At 49.7% G+C, this 18,924-nt stretch overlaps 8 protein-coding genes and 1 non-coding gene across 9 annotated transcripts; 5 read left to right on the top strand and 4 right to left on the bottom strand.

Annotated features, from left to right (window-relative positions):
* The first annotated feature begins 398 nt into the window (after positions 1–398).
* BO85DRAFT_449530 (putative C6 transcription factor) lies at positions 399–3,167 on the top strand. Its single transcript, XM_025660182.1, has 4 exons — positions 399–724; positions 781–1,324; positions 1,374–2,275; positions 2,347–3,167. Exons 1-4 carry the CDS (start codon positions 505–507, stop codon positions 3,090–3,092), a joined length of 2,412 nt encoding a protein of 803 aa, XP_025515457.1. The 5' UTR covers positions 399–504; the 3' UTR covers positions 3,093–3,167.
* Positions 3,168–3,560: 393 nt separating this feature from the next.
* On the top strand, positions 3,561–4,497 carry BO85DRAFT_305415 (protein transporter TIM17). Its single transcript, XM_025655368.1, has 4 exons — positions 3,561–3,774; positions 3,849–4,047; positions 4,137–4,291; positions 4,399–4,497. The coding sequence occupies exons 1-4, from the start codon at positions 3,706–3,708 to the stop codon at positions 4,438–4,440; spliced, it is 465 nt and encodes a 154-aa protein (XP_025515458.1). The 5' UTR covers positions 3,561–3,705; the 3' UTR covers positions 4,441–4,497.
* On the top strand, positions 4,269–4,939 carry BO85DRAFT_305437 (uncharacterized protein). Its single transcript, XM_025655369.1, has 2 exons — positions 4,269–4,291; positions 4,399–4,939. Exon 2 carries the CDS (start codon positions 4,591–4,593, stop codon positions 4,891–4,893), a length of 303 nt encoding a protein of 100 aa, XP_025515459.1. The 5' UTR covers positions 4,269–4,291; positions 4,399–4,590; the 3' UTR covers positions 4,894–4,939.
* An 882-nt stretch (positions 4,940–5,821) lies between these two features.
* Positions 5,822–5,893, bottom strand: BO85DRAFT_t155. Its single transcript has one exon. It is a non-coding gene; the product is annotated as a tRNA-Glu (tRNA).
* Positions 5,894–6,657: 764 nt separating this feature from the next.
* On the top strand, positions 6,658–8,545 carry BO85DRAFT_459578 (uncharacterized protein; the record flags this gene model as incomplete). The annotated part of the gene is made up of 2 exons (XM_025661663.1): positions 6,658–7,247; positions 7,345–8,545. The coding sequence occupies 2 exons, from the start codon at positions 6,658–6,660 to the stop codon at positions 8,543–8,545; spliced, it is 1,791 nt and encodes a 596-aa protein (XP_025515460.1).
* A 303-nt stretch (positions 8,546–8,848) lies between these two features.
* On the bottom strand, positions 8,849–14,607 carry BO85DRAFT_305526 (putative ABC transporter). The gene is made up of 13 exons (XM_025655371.1): positions 12,678–14,607; positions 12,494–12,616; positions 12,346–12,444; positions 12,169–12,293; positions 12,071–12,118; positions 11,353–12,022; positions 11,225–11,302; positions 10,613–11,174; positions 10,310–10,561; positions 9,961–10,250; positions 9,454–9,907; positions 9,340–9,384; positions 8,849–9,283 (listed from the first exon to the last, which is right to left on the bottom strand). The coding sequence occupies exons 1-13, from the start codon at positions 14,270–14,272 to the stop codon at positions 9,152–9,154; spliced, it is 4,473 nt and encodes a 1,490-aa protein (XP_025515461.1). The 5' UTR covers positions 14,273–14,607; the 3' UTR covers positions 8,849–9,151.
* A 373-nt stretch (positions 14,608–14,980) lies between these two features.
* Positions 14,981–15,911, top strand: BO85DRAFT_520273 (uncharacterized protein; the record flags this gene model as incomplete). The annotated part of the gene is made up of 4 exons (XM_025665121.1): positions 14,981–15,021; positions 15,234–15,440; positions 15,532–15,625; positions 15,678–15,911. The coding sequence occupies 4 exons, from the start codon at positions 14,981–14,983 to the stop codon at positions 15,762–15,764; spliced, it is 429 nt and encodes a 142-aa protein (XP_025515462.1). The 3' UTR covers positions 15,765–15,911.
* Positions 15,867–16,781, bottom strand: BO85DRAFT_488270 (uncharacterized protein; the record flags this gene model as incomplete). The annotated part of the gene is made up of 2 exons (XM_025663515.1): positions 15,867–16,253; positions 16,320–16,781. The coding sequence occupies 2 exons, from the start codon at positions 16,779–16,781 to the stop codon at positions 15,867–15,869; spliced, it is 849 nt and encodes a 282-aa protein (XP_025515463.1).
* Positions 16,782–16,986: 205 nt separating this feature from the next.
* On the bottom strand, positions 16,987–18,639 carry BO85DRAFT_449535 (LPS glycosyltransferase). Its single transcript, XM_025660183.1, has 4 exons — positions 18,247–18,639; positions 18,050–18,193; positions 17,930–17,997; positions 16,987–17,875 (listed from the first exon to the last, which is right to left on the bottom strand). The coding sequence occupies exons 1-4, from the start codon at positions 18,415–18,417 to the stop codon at positions 17,098–17,100; spliced, it is 1,161 nt and encodes a 386-aa protein (XP_025515464.1). The 5' UTR covers positions 18,418–18,639; the 3' UTR covers positions 16,987–17,097.
* Positions 18,640–18,924: the final 285 nt, after the last annotated feature.

The raw sequence follows: 18,924 nt of genomic DNA on the forward strand, positions 1-18,924 counted from the left end.
CCCTGGCATATAGCGTTGCATTCAGCATAAAGTCTGATAACCAAGATGGTGCTGGTTTGTGCAGACGATGACATAACATGCAGCGTATACGGACCTCTCCGTAGCAACTCTCGATGACACCATGAGCAGCAAATACAGACCATCTTTGACACCATTTCGACCTGGATAGTGCGATTGGAATTCCAGCTGTGTTTGGCTGTCCAATGGGTCGTATCCACGGAGGTGAGTACGAGGTCAGCTGTCATATCTCTGTCCTTTGCCCGGCTTGGTTGAAAGGGCTCGGGTATTTCCAGGCCTCCGCCGCGGCAATCGGCGGGTATTTTGCGGCTCCCCGCCAACCTACACCCCCCTTTTTTCCCTTCCCACCTGCAATATCCGCTCCAGCGAACCTTTGATACCCGCCTAATCTAGCCCTTTTCTAGCCAGCCAAATATCCGGGTCTCTTTATTGCAACCTCAATCTTATCACAAAGATGCTATTGGCCGGGCCGCTACGCGTTCAGTAATGGAAGTTAGGGGGCCGTCCCGCAGCGGAGACGCCTTGAACCGGGCATACCAGCGGACCTACAAGGCCTGTCTCTCCTGTCGTCAGAGAAAGGCAAAATGCGATCTGGGAACAGACTCGGAAGGTCTCCCATTAGGACCTCCCTGTGCGAAATGTCGTAGAGAACAGAGGGAGTGTGTGTTTAGCGAGAAGAGGGCGTGGGAGAGGACAAACAAGCGAGGTGCGCGATGCCAACCCCCTTCCTGCATAACTATCAGCTTGATTGACACCGAGTAGGACCATCTGAAGAAGGCGTCACGCCACCCTCGAGTGTACGCCGAAGGCTATCAGCCACTCCCAAACGTAGCAGAGACATCCCGAACGATGTACTTCAGGTGGTTGATGACAGCCCGGTTCGTGATAATGGCAAACGCGGGGATAGTTATCACAGCCCGCAGCAGCCATACAATCCCGAGAGACGCCGTGACCGTCATCACTCCACGTCTACCTTGGCAAACTCCATGATGCGTACCGTGGTCTCAAGTGGAAACGATGCGCTTAATATTCTCTTCGAAGCAGCAGCAGTTCACAGCCAAGAGAACAGCTCCAATAGATCCGAGACACAATCACGGAATACACAGACTTCAACGGCACAAGCCAGGGACGTGGATCACTCTGGTGATCATGCGCAGACTATGTTTGCTGCTGAGGCTATAGCCAAGGCAAAGCGTCCAGTCAAACTTTCCCCTGTCTCGAAAGAGGTTCTCAGTGTTTGGGAGACTTGTCGCTTTGTCAAAATGGGGTGGTTCACTTCAAGAGAAGCAGTCACGTTGATTGATCAGTTAGTGCAAATATGTAGACGCGCATTTGAAGATTACTGACAATGCCAGGTTTTTCAAGAATATGACACCGCTATCCCCGATCTTAACAAACTTTTATGCGGACCATAATAATCACCACTGGCTCGTGACACGGGACCCTGTCTTATGCTGTACAATTTTAATGCTTTCATCGCGATACCATGTCTTACCAGGGGCTGGCGGCGAGTCTAGAAACTTCTTTATTCACCATCGACTCTGGCAGCATTGCCAGCAGCTGGTGGTGCGGCTAATTTTTGGCCAGGAGAAGTCGTCTCACACTCGGATAAGGAGCATAGGCACGATCGAGGCTCTCTTACTGATGTCAGAATGGCACCCTAGGTCTCTCCACTTTCCACCCGAGAGCGACGGATGGGATTCCGACTTGGTGCTGGCCCCAGAGCACCAAGAATCGGAAGGTTCATCAGCCGACAGGTGGCTCGAGGATATGATCGAGCCAGCCAAGAGATCGGATCAAATGTCATGGATGTTGCTTGGCTCTGCTTTATCGCTTGCGCATGAGCTTGGCATCTTCGAGCTGGATGACAAGAAATGCGACTACACTTCCGTATATGAAGGGTCTATATCTGATGACCAAATCAAGCTCCGCAGGCAGCGCGTACAACGGCTTCTATACGTATATATCAACCAGCTAGCCTGGCGAATAGGTTGTGTATCACTTATGCCACAAAGCCTAAGCCATGCTATTGCAGGTCGACAAATCAGCAGGGCTATGAGCCAACCGGGAGACGAGTGGCTAGCATTTATGGATTCCTGGATGGATCTTACAAAGCTGGCAAAATCTGTTACTGATACGTTCTTTCCTTCCGTATCGTTTGCGCGACAGCAGTTCCATAGTGGAAGGTATATCGACTTGTTGGATCACTTCCGTACTCTACTTGTCAGGTGGAAAGATGATCATCTCCGGCCACAGGGTAAGCATAGTCCCTTTCAATCGAGTGGTTTCTCCCTCATACCATCGTCGATGAATGCTAACATCTTTTAGTACTCAGCAAACACTTCTTCGATATTCTGTTTATCGAGTATCATTTCGTACGCGTCTATACCCATTCGGTAGGGATGCAGGCAGTTGTTGAACGTGCCGTTGCAGACAGTGAACCAAATGCGGAGGACGTCCGGGCCACTAATATTGATCCGATCGACTATGAGTATATCCAAGAGGTTATTGAAGGCTGCTGTCAAATACTACAGAAAGTGGCTCAACTAGGTGAAACCGGGGCTCTGCGGTTCTCCCCCGTTCGAATATTCCTTCGAGTCACCAGCTCCTCCATTTTCCTGATGAAGGCTCTTAGTTTAGGGACCCGGCCTGCAAAGCTCCGTGAATCGCTGGACATTCTCGATCGCAGCGTGCAGGCGCTTAAGTCTAATGCGCTCGATGACATTCATTTAAGTTCTCGGTATGCTGCTCTACTAGAGATGCACGTATCGCGTTTAAGACGCAACCTGTTGGCTTCTTCCAAATCGGTGAAGCATAACCATAGAGCAACTACGCAGCCCTCAATGGTGCCTTCTCACAGCATGGAAAGCGACAACGGCGCAATTATGGGCGTCCCTGTGTCGCAGAATGTGACAGACATGAACTTCATTCCATCATTGAGCGGCATCGCCGCCGACGACTGGCTGTCGTTGCCGTTTGATCCGTCAATGGCACCTTTCGGTATCAGCACTGGTGGACAATTTCCGGCATATGAAGGAGGAGCATTGAACTTCATCTGGAACCTGCCATCATAGCATTCTTGTAAATAGCAAAATCAAGGAGTGCGGGATCACGTCTGCATATTAAAATAGCAATTTTTTTTTCTCAATGCACGGGGCGTCATTTCCGCCAAACAAAGCACAGGAAAACTTTAACCTGCATATCCCTGCTTGGATTTTCTTCTATTGTCATCCCGGCGTCTAGAGGTCCTTGCCACAGCCACGAAAACCAGGGCGCGGTCTGTTTGGATGCCCGGATGGGACTTTTCGGGTGGTTATCTGCACGTGACTGCGACCCCCGTCCGAAGTCACGTTTCCCGGCGAAAAAAGCCAAAAACTTACTGTCGCGATCCGCCATCCTCTCCGTCCCGGACCCCAGACTCTGTTCTTTGAAGACAGCATCCAGCTTGTCACTCCGACCTCAACTCCTCCATCCTATCCCGATTGCCCCTTGAGGCTCATCACCCGACTATCAATTATCTCATTTCCAGCGTTCCGACCCTTGCCCGGATAAGCTTGGAGTTACCTTCTTTCGACCTACACTTCCTTTGATCCGTGCAGCTCGACCAGTACAGCAGGTCTTCGAGCTTACGACTCCACTCACCTCACTTCTTCTTCTTCGGTCCTCTCTTTTCCCTTCATATTCGATATGGATCACTCCAGAGATCCCTGCCCCTGGGTTGCTCTTAGCGACTTCGGTGGTGCTTTCTGTATGGGTGTACGTCACTGGTTCTCCCAATCGATTGTGCTTGTCATCAAAGGGTAAAAGCTAAATATACGCTGTCTCTATAGGCAATTGGTGGTGCTGTCTGGCACGGTGTGAAGGGTTTCAGAAACAGCCCCTACGGAGAGCGTCGGATAGGTGCCATCACAGCCATCAAGGCTCGTGCGCCGGTTCTCGGTGGTAACTTCGGTGTCTGGGGTGGTATGTTCTCGACGTTCGACTGTGCGATCAAGGGTATCAGAAAGAAGGAGGATCCTTACAATGCTAGTATGTTTCCCGGTCTATCCGTGAGGGATGGCTACGATGTTTCTATGCGCCTTGGAATTGGGAGTCATATCTAACGATCCACTTTGCAGTCATTGCTGGTTTCTTCACTGGTGGTGCTTTGGCCGTTCGTGGCGGTGTCAAGGCTGCCAGAAACTCCGCTATCATGTGTGCTGTCTTCCTGGCTGTCATTGAGGGTGTCGGTATCGGTTTCCAGAGAATGATGGCCGACAACACAAAACTAGAGGTGAGATCATCCCCCGCATTTGTCTCTGATGTCGTGTGGCCACTCCAGCTGCAAAGGCTACATCTCATTACTGAAGCTTATTGAGTACTGACTTGCCACTGTTTTAGCTTCCTCCTGCCCCTCCGTCCGGCGACAAGGCCGTCGCTTAATTTACCAATCGCTTCACGTTAAGACCTACGATTTCCCCACCGTTGTCAGCAATATTGCCATATTATTTATATTCCTCCCTCGTGTCTCTCTTCTCTGGTGTTGGCTGGGTCATATCATTTCAGGATGCATGGTATAGAGGTTTTCGATTCATGCTTCGATCCCTTCTCACAAAAGATGTGTTTTTGAGAAAAAAAGGGTTTTGCCGGCGATTTTGGATTGCACAGCCTTGCATCCTTGTGTATTTCTGCTTTGTCGGAGGCGAACAAAAAAAGAGACGTCTCGGCACTCATCTTCGGTTCTTCCAGAGATGTATTTTCATTTTTTCTTGTACATTAACATGCAAATCTTACAGGTGTAATGTGATATCCTTAAACTTAACTCAGTTCATACACTACTTCATGCAGGAGGAAAACCTCAAGCCGGCAATTACTCGGGGATCTAGAGGCGACTAATTACATCCATCATATTATGACATCTCCGCCATACCCGATAAGCTCTCGATGTGCCCGCCGATCTATCCATACTAGCTTTGCCACGACAAAACTATATTCCAACCCGGGGTTGGAACCGAGACTTGTTCCCTACTAGACTACAACAGGGTGGAATCAATCCATGTCCCGCTTCCTCCGCCAATGACTGATCGCCGAACACGAAGTATTCAGCATGTTCCGTGGGACAAGCGAGGCGGGGAGATATTTGTTCGAAGAATTTGTCCTCGCCGCTTTTACTATGGCCAGATGACAAGATAGGATGCATTGTGTAGATGTGACGAAAGAGTTCCTTGCCATGGGGTGGGTTAATGTGGCCGGTTACGATGGGGGATGTAGTACGCTTGAAAGCAAGTAACAATTGTTATGCTGTTGCGATGAAACAAACTAATGACAATGTTGCGCGGTCAGGGTTGAGGGTCTGTTCAATTTATTGATGATAGTACTTTGTAGTGTACGGCATTATTTTGCAGGGTTGGCATCGGTAGTATTCGGGGGTTACGCCAGCTTTACCCGGCGATGTCAGATTCTAGGTTCGGGTTTGTGCTCGGGTGTAGTATATGGCAGTCGAGGGTGGATATATATATATTGGTGAGAAAGAAAGCTGGAACTAAACTGTGGAGAAGTTTTCAGCGCAAATATATATTTATTGAGCAGGTTGACTTATGCGTCCATCCACTTGAAGCAGTTGTTCTATGATATGATTGCTATTCATGATTGGTAGAGAAGTGTTTAAGGAAGGGGGAGATAATATATGTCCACAAACTATTTCAGTTTCAAATGAAACAAAATGGTCAGCTCAGAGCTACACACATCATCATGATACTCTTCAATGTAGTCAGGATAGTATCGAATATTCATAAAGGAGAAAAACAAAAATGAAATATTTGAGCTCCGATAGGGGGAATCGAACCCCCGGCTGCCGTGTGAGAGACGGCGATGTTAGCCACTACACCATATCGGATTACTTGTTGAAAGAGGGAGTAAAATGCGCACTAGAAGCCACCATAAAACTAGGTACTAGTCCAATACCTTTTGGAGCATCGTGTTTCATGTCCCAATGTCTGTTGTTGCTTTTTCAATGCTACATCCCACCTCTCCCTTTGTCTCATAGACTACCTACATCTTCCTCGTAGAGTATACATTGACCGCGGAAGTAAGAACAACATTCTCTACAAAGAGAAAGCTGGTCGGACTCATAGTGTGGTAGTGAATACCGATGAATCCTCCCACACAGGACATTTTGGATTTTCAGAGTACACCTGAAACATGTGACAAACAAGTCAATGCTCAAGCTCTCAGAGCTCTCTCTCTCTCTCATTCTCCCTATCAGAAAAAGCTCTCTATAAGATCGGGAAAGTGAATCTGTCAAATCGGCGGGCGAGAACCAGAGGCTCTTAATCCCCACAAGACCGAAGCTTGGCGGTTCTTGCTCGATCGTCACGTTCCTCTCCTCACTTTTCCCTCGTGTAATTCTTCCCCCCCCCTCCCCTTCTTCCTTGCCTGTCCATCTGCAGCTCTTACTGCGTCCCCGACGCCCTACCATACCACTGTGTCGTCCCTCTTGATTGACGCAGCTTCTCCAATCTTCTAGGGTCATGCATTGAGCTGCAGTAACCCAGTGAATGCTCTTTCCACTACCCTCTCCATTGAACGCGTCCCTTCAAGTGTTACCATATTCGCTACGCCTCTCTTTTCCTGGCTCGACCCCCCGCGTCCCCGTGAAACATGGAAGAAGGCGCGTCTTCTCGTCCGACAGATACCCCCGAGGGCTCTGCCGGCGGTGATGATCACAATGCCGCCTCGAATGCCGCGAAGAACCCGGCCTTGAAGGATCGGAAATGCCAGTATTGCCATCAAGCGTTCACCTCTTCGTCCCTCGGTCGCCATCTGGATCAGTTCCTTTTCAAGAAGAAACCAGACGGTATACATGATGTCGAGGAAATCCGGCGCATTCGAAGCGGTATCACTCGCCGACAGGCCCGTACCTCGTCTGGCAGACGCGATACTCCCGAAAGAACAACAGGAAAAGGCCAGCAGGACTCCTACACTCCGGGCGATTCGGGGTCAAAGTCACGCGATGGCGCGTATAGGATGATGTTCAACACGCCTACGTGGCATGCGACCGGTGTGATCAATGATATTCCCAATCCTAGCCAGTCACAGGATACTAGCTCGTCTCATTCGCGCATTGCGCCCTCGCAATCACGCACTGGGCCGCTCCCTTTTCCGGATAGAGGTGGCTCGAATAACCCGGATACCATGAGGGCATTGGAGCTGGCTCTGCGCGAAGTCCTGGATAATATCAAAGCTGCAACGTATGTACATCACCTGGCATTGCTAACTATGCGCTTGTAGTCAACAGCATTGTTAGTGTATGAGCGATTGGAACGCTAATTTTTATATACCTGATAGTTCCAGAATGCGTCCCAGACTCTCCCCGTTCGATTTCGATATCCAGGCGCAAACCTTCCCTTCCCTCTGCCTGCAGTTGCTGCCTCCGCCTCCTAGTCTATTCGCAGCGAGTCCGTTTCCGTCTCCATCATCATTCCCACTCCAGCCCCCGGGAGTGGAGCATCTGGATATTGTCCGGCAAGCGCTTCGTGCTAAGATCGATCAATGGCAGTCGGATCAGCGCACCGCCGAGTCCAACAACAACTCCCAGTCCGGAAGACCAAGTCTGGGCCTAGATTCGAGTATGATCAGCCGGAGCGCGCAGCAGCACGAAGACCTAAGTCTGCGGCACTTGGAGCTGGCATTCAAGCATTGGGCCTCACTGCCCACAGATGCAAGGAGAGACGCATGGCAGCTCGAGATCACGCGCGCATTCGCAAGGGAAATGGAAAAACGAAAGTCGCTCGATGATCAGCTCGCGCGCGTCCAACAGGAGGCAAACCAACTTCGTGCCCAGGTAGAGAGACTAGGCTCCTGCCAATGGCCCAGGGAATTCGCGATCTTCCCCCCGGACACGCTCCCGCTCCCACGGGACGTCGCCCGAGAACTCGACTCCAAGGAGAGCCAAATCAGCCCTACGGCCTCTCGCTGGGACTACGATAACGTTGTCGCGAAATGGAAACGAGTCGTCATGCACGACAGAGGCATGGGCCGCGTCGGCATTGGCTACGCAAACAGCATGCAGGATGAATATCGCAGCGCAGAACCCAGACACCCACCCACTACCACCGCACCCGCAACCACCAGCGACGATCCAACCCGCTCCAGGATGTTGAACCCCCCGTCGGCACTGAGCCCCGGCCCGTCCCCCTCAAACACAAGTGGTGGACCCTCCGCGCCTCCAAGCCAGCAGACCTCGCCCTATATGCACCAACATGACAGCACCCGGAGTCCTGACGAGGGCCCGCAAGCCAAGCGGCCTCGCCTGATGAACGGCCACCACATCGAGAACCCTCCGCACGCTCCTGACGGCGCACCTGCCCCTACTGGCCCTACTCCCTCCTCTACTTCTGCTACCACAACAACGGCTACGAACCAGGGACCCGCTCCCGCTCCTCCCTCCACTACTTCCTGGACTACCACTAGTGCCCAACCGTCCGGTATACCTTCAAACCCTGCCAACCCTGCAGGTCCCACCCCTCCGCCGTCTTGTTCCGGGTAAGAACTGTCTTTGGAGTCCAACTGGACATATCACATCCTCTTAAAGTCAGTTCCAGAGTATGAGTATCGCCTGTGAACAAAGAGGAGTGGTTATCGCCATGTGTGCACACGTGTTTATTCGATCAATGTGTTGCTGTTACATATGATCTCGGAGATCTACCAAGCTAGCTACCAAGGGCTCCAAATTATTGTGAAGATTGGTGTTGGGCTACAATACAAACTCATGTTCCATACAAGCTTTGGGAGGAGAGAGAGAGAGAGGGACCTACCATACACTCTCTGCTGGATGTAAATATCCAAAATGGCATCACCGCTGCATGTTCACTTTTCTCCATCTATTGCAAAAAGACAAAAATAATCTTGGCAGAGAGTAGTTATCTAATGTGCAAAGTACTTATAGCATTATGTCACACCGGACTGATAAATATTAGTAAGGGTACATGTGATAACATTATACATTCTTCAGAACTTGAGAAGTATACAATAGTATGATCAACTGGGTTCGCAGGGTAACAGGTGCTGCTGAACTTGTGTGTGTGGGCGTAAAGAGAGGAAGCAGTATTAGAAGAAGGAGTGGAGTGATGAAATATTACGCCAATACAATCAATCACTGTTTGGCAGCTTTCTTCGACTTCCGTGCACTGATACTTCTCTTGATGTTCCTTGCGCCGTGAAGGTAAAGCCACGAAAAGAAGAACACGGCCATGAAGTTGAATATTACGTAGGCCCAGAAAATGCCCTATCGAGGTCCAGTTAGCACATACCTTTTCGAAGGAGAGGGATACTCAAACATACATAGTTACGCCACTTGTGCGAGTAGTAAACGTTGAAGTTTCGGGCCTGGGAGCAAGGCATGATTAGTGTCTGCGGACTACATATAAAGAGCAAGATAAGACAGGGTAAACATACAAAGGCATCACCAACAGAGTACTGGCAGAAAGCACACAGACCGTTACCAGCATCTTGGACGTATCCGCCTATCTGGCTTGCGTAGGATCCGGCATACTCCTGACAAGTCATTCCTGAAGGTGGGCTGAACTCTGATTCTTCTCTGGGGACACAGCGGACGGGAACACCGTGTACCACGACGCTCAGGAAGCCTTCCAGAAGATAATGGAATGGCGTGAGCCAGTACATCCAGGATCTCCAGAAAACATTTAGGCTGGAGTATGGTACGACGACACCGCAGAAGGATAGGACGAACGTGAAGAAAGTCGGCACGAGGAGAGAGGCGAAGAGTGGGTTTGGAGAGAAGGCTGCGATGAATTGACCGAGGCCGACATAGAACAGTTCGAAGAGCATCAAGAACATCCAGACAAAACCGGAGGTGAATGAATCTCGCGGGAACCAGACGCCCCAGTACCTGGTGCGCGTTAGGTTGATTTGTCTATTGAAGCGGAAGGGGAAAATGCTTACCAGCAATTGAAATATATCGACCCTGCAACGACCGAGTAGGGCAACTCTGGCAAGATTGCGCTCGTCACAAACGCAGTCCATGAGTATATCTTTGAACCGGCTTCTCGTGACTGATATAGATTGCGGAAATGGAGAAATCGTGGCTGTAGTTGCTGGATTAGGGGTGGCGCTATCGTGAGAGTCATGAAGATGGAGAACATTCGAGACTGCATGTCAATGTAACTGTTTCCTAGGTGCCAGAAAGTGAAAGTGTTGAAGAGCCCGGTGAAAACATGAAGCAAGAATTTGCCCTGTGAAGTGGTTAGAGGGTTGGTTAAAGGTACAATGTAAGTAAGCTTTTGGAACATACAAGAGCGTATTGGGGGGTTCGCCAGTATGCTACGAAGCTGCGCTTTGAGACAGTCAATATCTGCACCCAGATGGGCATTGCATATTCTCGATTATCATCTTTTCCTCCTTCAATCTCCTTGTTACGTCGCTCCTGAATAATTTTCTCGATCTGCTCCGAAAGCTGACTATGCTGGGTAGATCTGGCCCAAACATCGCCCCAGTCCTGCCCTTTGTAATCCGGGTTACCGGCACCGATGACATCGAGCATATACTACCACAAGTTAGCATCGTATTTAATGGATAAACGTATATGAAAGAGTACCTCTGCGGGGTTCTCATGAGGGGAGCATTTTCTGGCCCCATTCTGCTCAAAGTACTCGATCAACTTCTTGGAATCCGTGCCGAGCTCATCGTTGTAGACGACTCTTCCCCCACTTTGCAACAATAGCAGTTCATCAAACTGCTCAAAAAGGACGGCAGACGGCTGGTGGATCGTGCAAAGAATGGCCTGTCCGGCATCGGCAAGGCGTCGAAGAAAACGCACAATATTGTAAGCCGCGAGGGAGTCCAATCCAGATGTTGGCTCATCCAGAAACAGCAGTAACTGAGGCTTACTTGCTAGCTCAACTGCGATAGTAAGTCTTTTGCGCTGCTCGGCGTTTAGTCCAGCTCCTCCCTCGCCGACTATAGCACCTGCAATTGGCCGCATCTCAAGGAGATCGATTATCTTTTCGCAATATTCGTACTTCTCCTTGATAGGGACCTCCTTTGGCTGACGAAGGAGGGCTGAGAACTGGAGGGATTCTCTGACAGTTGCTGTAGGTTCGTGAATATCCATTTGCTCGGCAAAGCCAGTTGCTCTTTGGAAGCTTTTAGGAAGAGGCCTGCGAACGTAAGTAGCTGTTTGAAAAGCAGTCTTCAAGCTGATACCCACTTTCCGTCAACAAGAAAGGTACCTGTGACGACTCCAAAATTTATTCGCTGGGCGAGAGTATTAAGAAGCGTGGTCTTGCTGGGCAATGATTAGTGCTTGTCTACAGACCTTAGAAAACCGTCACTTACCCAGCGCCAGAGGCGCCCATTAGCGCAGTAAGGCAGCCCGGCTTGACATATCCTTGAACGTCTTGCAGTAGCTTTCTGTGGCCATCTTTGTAAGGGATCGTGTAGTTTACACCTTGCCAGGTGAATATTGACGTGCTTCGCGCGATCCCATGCACCTCATCGCTGGAACCGTCTGTATCCTTCTCCTGAAATCCGTTGGTGGTTCCTGTTCCATCACTTCCCGTTTCCACATCCCCTGGAAGTTCCTTATTCTTGACAGCCTCCTGCACAGCCTCGGGCGCCTCGCCCTTTTTGAATACTGTAACAGTGCTGCCTCCTTTGTTGGGCTTCTGGAGCTCCATTCCGACCATTGTCAAGCATACGAAAAGGATAAACCAAGCTATGACAATACCGAAGTTTCGCCATAAATGGGATCGAGTGTAGGTGAAGGCAGTCTGTATGTAGTTCGATCCCTGCACAACAAGCTGATTTGGCGTACTTCCTTGGATCGCACAGACTTGGTTGCCAGGCTGTGCACTGGGTCCATCAGGGAATATGGACGGGGAGACACATTGCAGATTCAAATCATAGAATTCATTTGACATGATCGCCTCAAACGCGTATTGCAATGGATTGATCCAGATTAACCATTTGAGCCACGGATGCATTTTCCATGGAGGAATGAGATATCCTGGGTATCTTTAGTAAGAATGTCCATTAAGTGGCTGATATATCTTACCAGTGTATACTATCAGCGCCTGGACAGAGACTCCAGTTACACGGGTGGCTAACAATCTCGGTCAGCTCACGTAAAGAATAGCCTACAGTGTTACATACCAACGTCGAGAGAAGCACTCAGTGCTCCGATAGTCCGGAAGAATGAGTACATGGTCATGGTCAGAATGAAAACGAATAAGAAGTTGATGAAGAACTGAGACGCAGTCCGTGAAAGGTTGGACATGCTGAATATATCGGTTAGCGTGCATCAGCAATTGATGCGGTAGAGTTGCATACAAGTATACTATCAGCTCGAAAATGGTGATCTGAACGAATACAATGGGAACATCGACGACCACTTGAGCTAAGGCATATGCCGCTGGACGATAGAAGGAGCTGGTAAAGTTAGCTTACTGCAATGGTATGTATGCCATGTCCCACTCACAAACTCTTATGCTTCAATATGACCGGTCGACTTCCATAGAGAGCCGTAAGCTCTGCCATAGCCAGCAGGGAATTGAATAGTAATACATAAAACATGACACCGCCTCTAGTAAAGACACCAGCGCTATGAAAGTTGTCAGATATCAATTATTGATTGGCGTGGGTGATGGATCATTGGAACTAACCTAGTCTGGGGCAGGTCATAGAAGAGACTACCGATGATGAGAGCCTGGAACGTGAGCATCACCCATTTTCCGATGAGCGTCTGCTTATCCCCGTACATGACGAGGAATTGCCGTTGAGTCAGTATAACAACCTGTTTATAGAAAGACACCGTATAGTTTTGCTTCTTTTTCTTTTCCCTGGCCTGCTCACACGCCTGCTGCTCCGACTCGATCTCCTTCTCAAAGCTTTCAATATCCGCCTTGGCCTCCTTGCATATATCACTCTTTCGATATGCTCTCTGAAAGTCTTCCCCAGAACGCGGAACTCGATCCTCCCAACCTTCCTTGATACGCCGCGCATATGGGTCACTGACAGACGTCAAGAAATCAGGTGTGGTCCATCGAGGAGGGCACACAAACCCCAGACGCTCAAAGTATGCCTTGGCATTTTCGGTGCGTCCGTAGTAGGCACATTTGCCTTCCTCGATCAGCATGACTTTGTCGAAGAGGTTGTAGAGATTTTCTGAGGCTTGGTAGAGAGCCACGAGTGTGGAGGCATGTGCCATGTCTGTTGAGCTTCTCAAGCTTTCCACGTATTCCAAAGCCGTGCTAGCATCGAGGCCTTTGGTGGAATTATCCCAGCATTGCGTGCTGGCTTTCGTGATTAGGGCTTCACCAATAGACACACGCTTCTTCTCTCCTCCAGAAACTCCGCGAATGAGTTCATTACCGACCTTTGTCCCCAGTGCATGCTCTATCCAGAACAACTTGGCAATGGTAGAAAGAAACGTCTCCTGGTAGTGCTTTCTACTTTCACCAGGCAGCCGTGATGCTTTATCCGGGGTTCTTGACTTGAGAGCGAACATCAAGGTGTCGCGTACAGTGAGCGTGGGATAGTGGAGGTCATCTTCGGGGTTGTAGAGAACTTCCGAACGGTAGTTTTTGGCCATGGTTTCGGCATCTGCACCTCCGTAGCGAACATCACCTTCCACGCTTTTGTAGCCAGATCGTTGATTTCCGATGACCTTTAAAAACGTAGAGCAACCGGACCCCGGACGACCAAGAACCAGAAGCATTTCCCCCGGCCGTACACATCCGTTGAAGTCATCCAGGATGGTTCGCAGTGGTGCGCTCTTCCTCCCGCCGGTGAGGAGGCCTTTGATCAATCTCGGTAAACCCAAGAGGATGTCAGTGTTTGTGGGCTGGAGGGCTGCTCCTAGACCAACACCTCTGACCGTCAGGTCTTTCCACACCACACCAAGATGTCTTGTCTTTTCCTCTTCTGAGTTGGCCTTCCTTTCCTGGCCAAACATCCGCGAAACCAATCTCGCTATCTGATCCGTATCATCGGCCCCCGCGGCCCCAGTGCTGCGTCGTTGAGAAAGGGCGCGAGCAATATCCTGTTGCGTGAGCTGCCTCTGAAGTGAGGACTCCTGTCGGATCACATTTTCATTCGAGACTTGATGCTCTACAGGTATAGCCGATTGCTTTCTCGAAAGGCCAGAGCTACGCGACGCGCTTGAGCTCGAATCGGAAGAAGAATCCAGTGGAGCTTTTTTCTCGTCTTCGTCGGGAACAAAGCGTGGCTCGCTGGGAGGGGAGCGTCCCGAGTCCATGTTGATAGCGATGCGACACTAGCTACCAGAAATATAACATATCAATCAGTAAAGTAACGGCGGAGACAATACCCGATGTCTGCTTGAAACAGAAGTCAAGAGACACAACAGGGGGATGAGCGAATGCAATGGGCTTCTGTGTGCCCTTATCTCTCTACACTCCTCTACATTCCGCGTTAAGTACCGGCATTGTCGGAGCTTGCTTAAGACCGATGCAACTTCACCACCGAGCTCTAGCTTTCGACCAGCAGAGTGAAGTATGGATCGGACAACATGACGACCGAGATGCCGATCGTGGGATCGAATAAGCATGCATCAAGTGATTAGATAAGTTCGGATGATGGAAGAAGGTGTGAGAGAAGACCCTGAATGAACCATGGCTTAAGCTTGATGTCGTCGATAGTTTCCGTGGATCATGGTGAGGTCATCATCTGCGGATCTGGACCAGATCGGTAATCGGATGCGGTTGCTATTAGTCCTCCATTGTCTTTAGTGACTCAAAGCATTGTAACGGTCATAGAATTGAAGCAAGGAGGATAACAAGAGTTGAGAGACTCAAATTGCGTACTTTCCCACATTTTGCTGGACACAAAATCAGCCCAGGTATGGAAGCTATCAGCCACTAGAAGAGGAGTCTGGGTTGTTCTATAGATAAGTCCAGGTTGAATGATCGTTTATCAAGGCGGCAGATTCCAATGTCGCAGTTGGATGGTCTGTTCCACCTTTGACAGCATTGCTGGGGTGCAGTTGTGGGTAATGGAATGAAGGGGGGTGAAGGAGGAAGAAAATGGCTTGGCTACATCCAGAAGAGAGAGAAGAGCCGCCCCTCTGCTTTTCCGCCTCACTCTCTTCTCTCACTCTTTCCCCCCCGTCCTCCGTTAACTTTGTTACCTCCTCCTCAACTTCTCTCTAATATCTTTGGAGAAAGGATCGAGGGGTGTCTAGCTGACCCCAACAACAGCCTGTACCCTTCATGCTATAACACCTCTTACACGGTACCTGAATCTGAAGGTGGTTGGCTTATTGGCCCAGCGTCTGACCCTGGCTCGATCTGGTTCCATAAGGCTATTGATTGGCTGGCTAGGTTTTTGCATTATATCCAGGATACGTGGAATCGCGTAAATGGTATAACCATTGCTGAGTTTGAATTTTCGGGGCCGTTTGAGGCGTATAGGACTCTGCGCGAGGATATACTAACGGATCCTCTAAGGATCCTCTATAATCATGATTATGTGCAGGCGATGTTGATGGCTGTGCAGGAAGGGGTTGAACTTGTGGGGTGCTCGGCTTGGAGTATGGCTGGCTGATTATGTCGAGTGGAGGGCTGGGTATCCTTCAAGATTCGGAGTACAGGTGAGTTTTCTTTTCCTGTATACAAAAAAAGCTTATACTGACATCGTTGTAGTATGTCAACTTGACTACGCAAGAGCGCTTCTACAAGGCCAGTTTCTTTGAACTGGCGAATTTGTTCCGCACGTATATTCAGGGCTAGAGACATGCGCCTAGACAAAGGTCTGCCACTGCGTTGTCATACATATCGTGCGAATGCTACTACCTGATCCTATTCACATAGTATCTATACCGCATACATGCATCAGACCCACCTCCTCCTCCGTCTCTTAACAAAGGTTTCCCATCCATCCCTTATATTCAAATTAGGAATTATCCCCTTGTCTTGATAAAAAGAACGAAGATAATTCAGAGCCGGCGTATGACCACTAACCTCCATGTCCGAACCCATTTCCCGACGACCTGGTAAAATCAGAGGGATATACAATATCAGATCCGGCGCCGTCGAGGCATTACACAAGCCCATACCCTCCATATATTCCAGTACCCAAGAGCCCGAACGATCTCCCCACCAGTAAACAGTAGCATGATCCATAAAGCCATGGAGTTCGCCATGAAATACCAGGATTTCGAAAAGCATTTCCATGCGCACACCGTCATTCGGCGGCTCTGGTCCCATCTCGCTTACTCTCTAACAAACACATAACCCTCATTAAAACCCACCACCACCCAAATGACACCGAATAGGTCAACTAACCTGTATCTCACACCTCTCCCGAAACCCCGTATCATCCCCAATATGGCTAACGATCCCAAATGAACGCGCAGGAGGCTGCTGGACTAGCATCCGGCGCCAACTTGCGTTTTCTCGCATGTATATTTCCGTCCTGGTGGGGTCTCTGACCATGTGGAAAGTGTCAAAGGTAAGTTTGCTTTCTGTGTGCTCGGGGAAGACGGTACTGTTCCGCTGGAAGATCCCTGGAAAGGCTTCTGCTAGTAGAGGGTTGAGGACTCCTTGTGGGGAATTGTGGTTGCGGCGTCTAAATGGTTGTATGAATAGTGCTTGTTGGATGGGACGGGAATTACTGATTGTGTAGTTCCAGAAACGATTGACGCGGGACGCCGAGATAAGGATTGTGCGCATGTCTAGTTCGAGAAGGATGTATTCTAGGATGGTGCGGACGGAGAGTACGGTTTGGACGCTGTTGTGGGATTCCATAATGATGATTGTTATACTAGGTTGGGGGTGGGTGGGTTTAGTTTGGAGGTTATTATTTTACTTCTATATAGCAGAGGCTATGGCGTTCTTCGTTAGGCAAGAGCTACAAAATAGCGTGATGCTGGGTCGTAGTTTCCTGTTCTATTAATTTCATCTTGGTTATTTTTGACGCGAGATTGCAGATTTCTTAAAGCCGATGGATAGATAAAATCAAAAGGTCAAATGTGATTAATGTAGGTATCTTCTAAAGAAAAGCAAGTCTATATACATTATTGAGCAAGATTTTCGAAACTGCCGGCATATGTTTTCCCTTTGATTACGGGTTGACAATTGAAGGACTATACTCGCCGTTGTCTGCAGAAATGATCATTGATCCCCGAGTCATTGAAACATTCGCCGGATTAATCACTGGAACAGGGGCGTCATCCCAGTTGGAAACAACCGTATCCTCTCCAGCCAGTATGCGGTTGATGTTTAGCATCGTACTGTACATAACTCCGTGACTGGATATGGGATGGACGTCCTCATTCCCGCCATGAATATCAGATTCCTTCGAGGAGGGCCCAGCGGGATGATATCCACCTGTTAAGGATGGGTAGACCGCAAAGCACCGGAGATAGCCATTGCCGCACATGCGACCGAGCGATACGTCGAACTGAGCACCAATGTCGATTTTATCGGCGAGACCTGTCGGGTTCACGGAAAGAGCGGCCAGGATTTTCTGAGCACCACGGTAGGTCACAGCATAGACAATCGAGCAAACTGCGTCGTCGACGGCGCAGGTTAGACGGCTATAGTCTGGTACCCCGAATGAGGGTGGATCGCGCCAGTAGGGCAGGAAGTGATGTGGCGGGAGGACGGTTGTATCATTCGAGCTCACGAAATATGGATCGTTTTCTCGACATGACACGCCACAGTGACCAAGCCAGATGATGTCCCAGTCGTCACCGTACGGTGAAGCGGTCACCTTGGTATCCGCACCCTGGAGAGCCCGGACGCCGAAAGCAAAACTCTGTAGCTGGGTCTTGATGTTTACGTCCCAGTCGACATCATCCTCCATGATCATGGCACTTCCTAATCTCTCATGAACAATTCTGGAGGTGCATGTTTAGCCAGATATCTGGGGAAGGGGGCAGCTTATGGCATACCGTTGCATGGCATTCACATGAGCTCGTCGAGCTCCATACTCGGTAGGTTTGTGGTCATAGTTCCAGTTCTTGAAATGTCAGTGGCATGCATCCCATTGGATAGCGTTGTCAAGAACTCACATAAGGGTACGTCCTGGGGTCAACCTCGTCGGGAGTGATACCGTTAACCCAGTCGATGTTAAACCCACTGACTGAAGAGCCAAGGACAAGGTTGTCGCGCTTGTCAACCCTGCTAGGCAGATTGATCGCAAATATTTTCTGGACCTATACATAATTAGTGTGGGGGCTAATGTCAACTTCATTGGAGAGGGAAGTACCCCCAGAGTCTCGTTCCTGATATCCTCGAGCTGAGACCGGGCGCTTCTAGCTCCTATCCGCACGGTGGGCCGAGCATAGGGCAACTGCCATAAAATGAGGATGATCCCGAGCACCCCCAGCGCATAGAGAATCAGCCGGCCGAACCGTTTTTGTGATGTGAATAGAAACATTATCAGTTGGACCAGACTGAGAGTCGACCGGATCGTGAAAGGCGACAAGGCAATTTCCCCAGTCTTTCAATTCCCCTGAATCTCTGCCTAGGCCTAGGTGGCTAGTCTACTAGATCTGGGGCTAAAGAAGTGGAACGGCGCCGGGCGGGGCTCAGCTGTCTGGCCTGACTTTTGCCTGGACACTTTGATGACTCTTTGTAAGTGGCTTCGAGTCACTCCAGAGTTGTATTTCGGTTATGAATCCTTAAATTCCTGTGAGTGCCAGTTGCTAGTCCACCTAGTGCTAGCCCTGACGCGCGGAAGCCAGGGTCCGGGGAACTCATGGGTTGGCGCCTAGTTCGACCACTGAAACGTCGGGTCTCCGCGCCATCAGTTGGTGTACACAGTAGTGCGCATCAGAGTGATATGACTGGTTAATGTGCGATGATACCAATATTTGTCGTTCTTAAAATATCTAACCGTCTGGCCTGCAAGCGAGAGGGGCCAAGTAACTGCTCGCTTCGACGT

The sequence above is a fragment of the Aspergillus piperis genome (assembly GCF_003184755.1).
Source record: "Aspergillus piperis CBS 112811 unplaced genomic scaffold BO85scaffold_9, whole genome shotgun sequence".
NCBI classification, from domain to species: Eukaryota; Fungi; Ascomycota; class Eurotiomycetes; order Eurotiales; family Aspergillaceae; genus Aspergillus; species Aspergillus piperis.

Coding starts and splice junctions, on each gene's coding strand:
- BO85DRAFT_449530 (XM_025660182.1), top strand. CDS start 505: ATGGAAGTTAGGGGGCCGTCCCGCAGCGGAGACGCCTTGAACCGGGCA. Junction 1,325..1,373: donor GCAGTCACGTTGATTGATCA/GTTAGTGCAAAT, acceptor TGACAATGCCAG/GTTTTTCAAGAATATGACAC. Junction 2,276..2,346: donor TGATCATCTCCGGCCACAGG/GTAAGCATAGTC, acceptor AACATCTTTTAG/TACTCAGCAAACACTTCTTC.
- BO85DRAFT_305415 (XM_025655368.1), top strand. CDS start 3,706: ATGGATCACTCCAGAGATCCCTGCCCCTGGGTTGCTCTTAGCGACTTC. Junction 3,775..3,848: donor GTGGTGCTTTCTGTATGGGT/GTACGTCACTGG, acceptor CTGTCTCTATAG/GCAATTGGTGGTGCTGTCTG. Junction 4,048..4,136: donor GGAGGATCCTTACAATGCTA/GTATGTTTCCCG, acceptor TCCACTTTGCAG/TCATTGCTGGTTTCTTCACT.
- BO85DRAFT_305437 (XM_025655369.1), top strand. CDS start 4,591: ATGCTTCGATCCCTTCTCACAAAAGATGTGTTTTTGAGAAAAAAAGGG.
- BO85DRAFT_305526 (XM_025655371.1), bottom strand. CDS start 14,272: ATGGACTCGGGACGCTCCCCTCCCAGCGAGCCACGCTTTGTTCCCGAC. Junction 11,303..11,352: donor ATGGGCGCCTCTGGCGCTGG/GTAAGTGACGGT, acceptor ATCATTGCCCAG/CAAGACCACGCTTCTTAATA. Junction 9,284..9,339: donor CGCACAAGTGGCGTAACTAT/GTATGTTTGAGT, acceptor GGACCTCGATAG/GGCATTTTCTGGGCCTACGT.
- BO85DRAFT_449535 (XM_025660183.1), bottom strand. CDS start 18,417: ATGTTTCTATTCACATCACAAAAACGGTTCGGCCGGCTGATTCTCTAT. Junction 18,194..18,246: donor TCAGGAACGAGACTCTGGGG/GTACTTCCCTCT, acceptor AATTATGTATAG/GTCCAGAAAATATTTGCGAT. Junction 17,998..18,049: donor ACCCCAGGACGTACCCTTAT/GTGAGTTCTTGA, acceptor TGACATTTCAAG/AACTGGAACTATGACCACAA.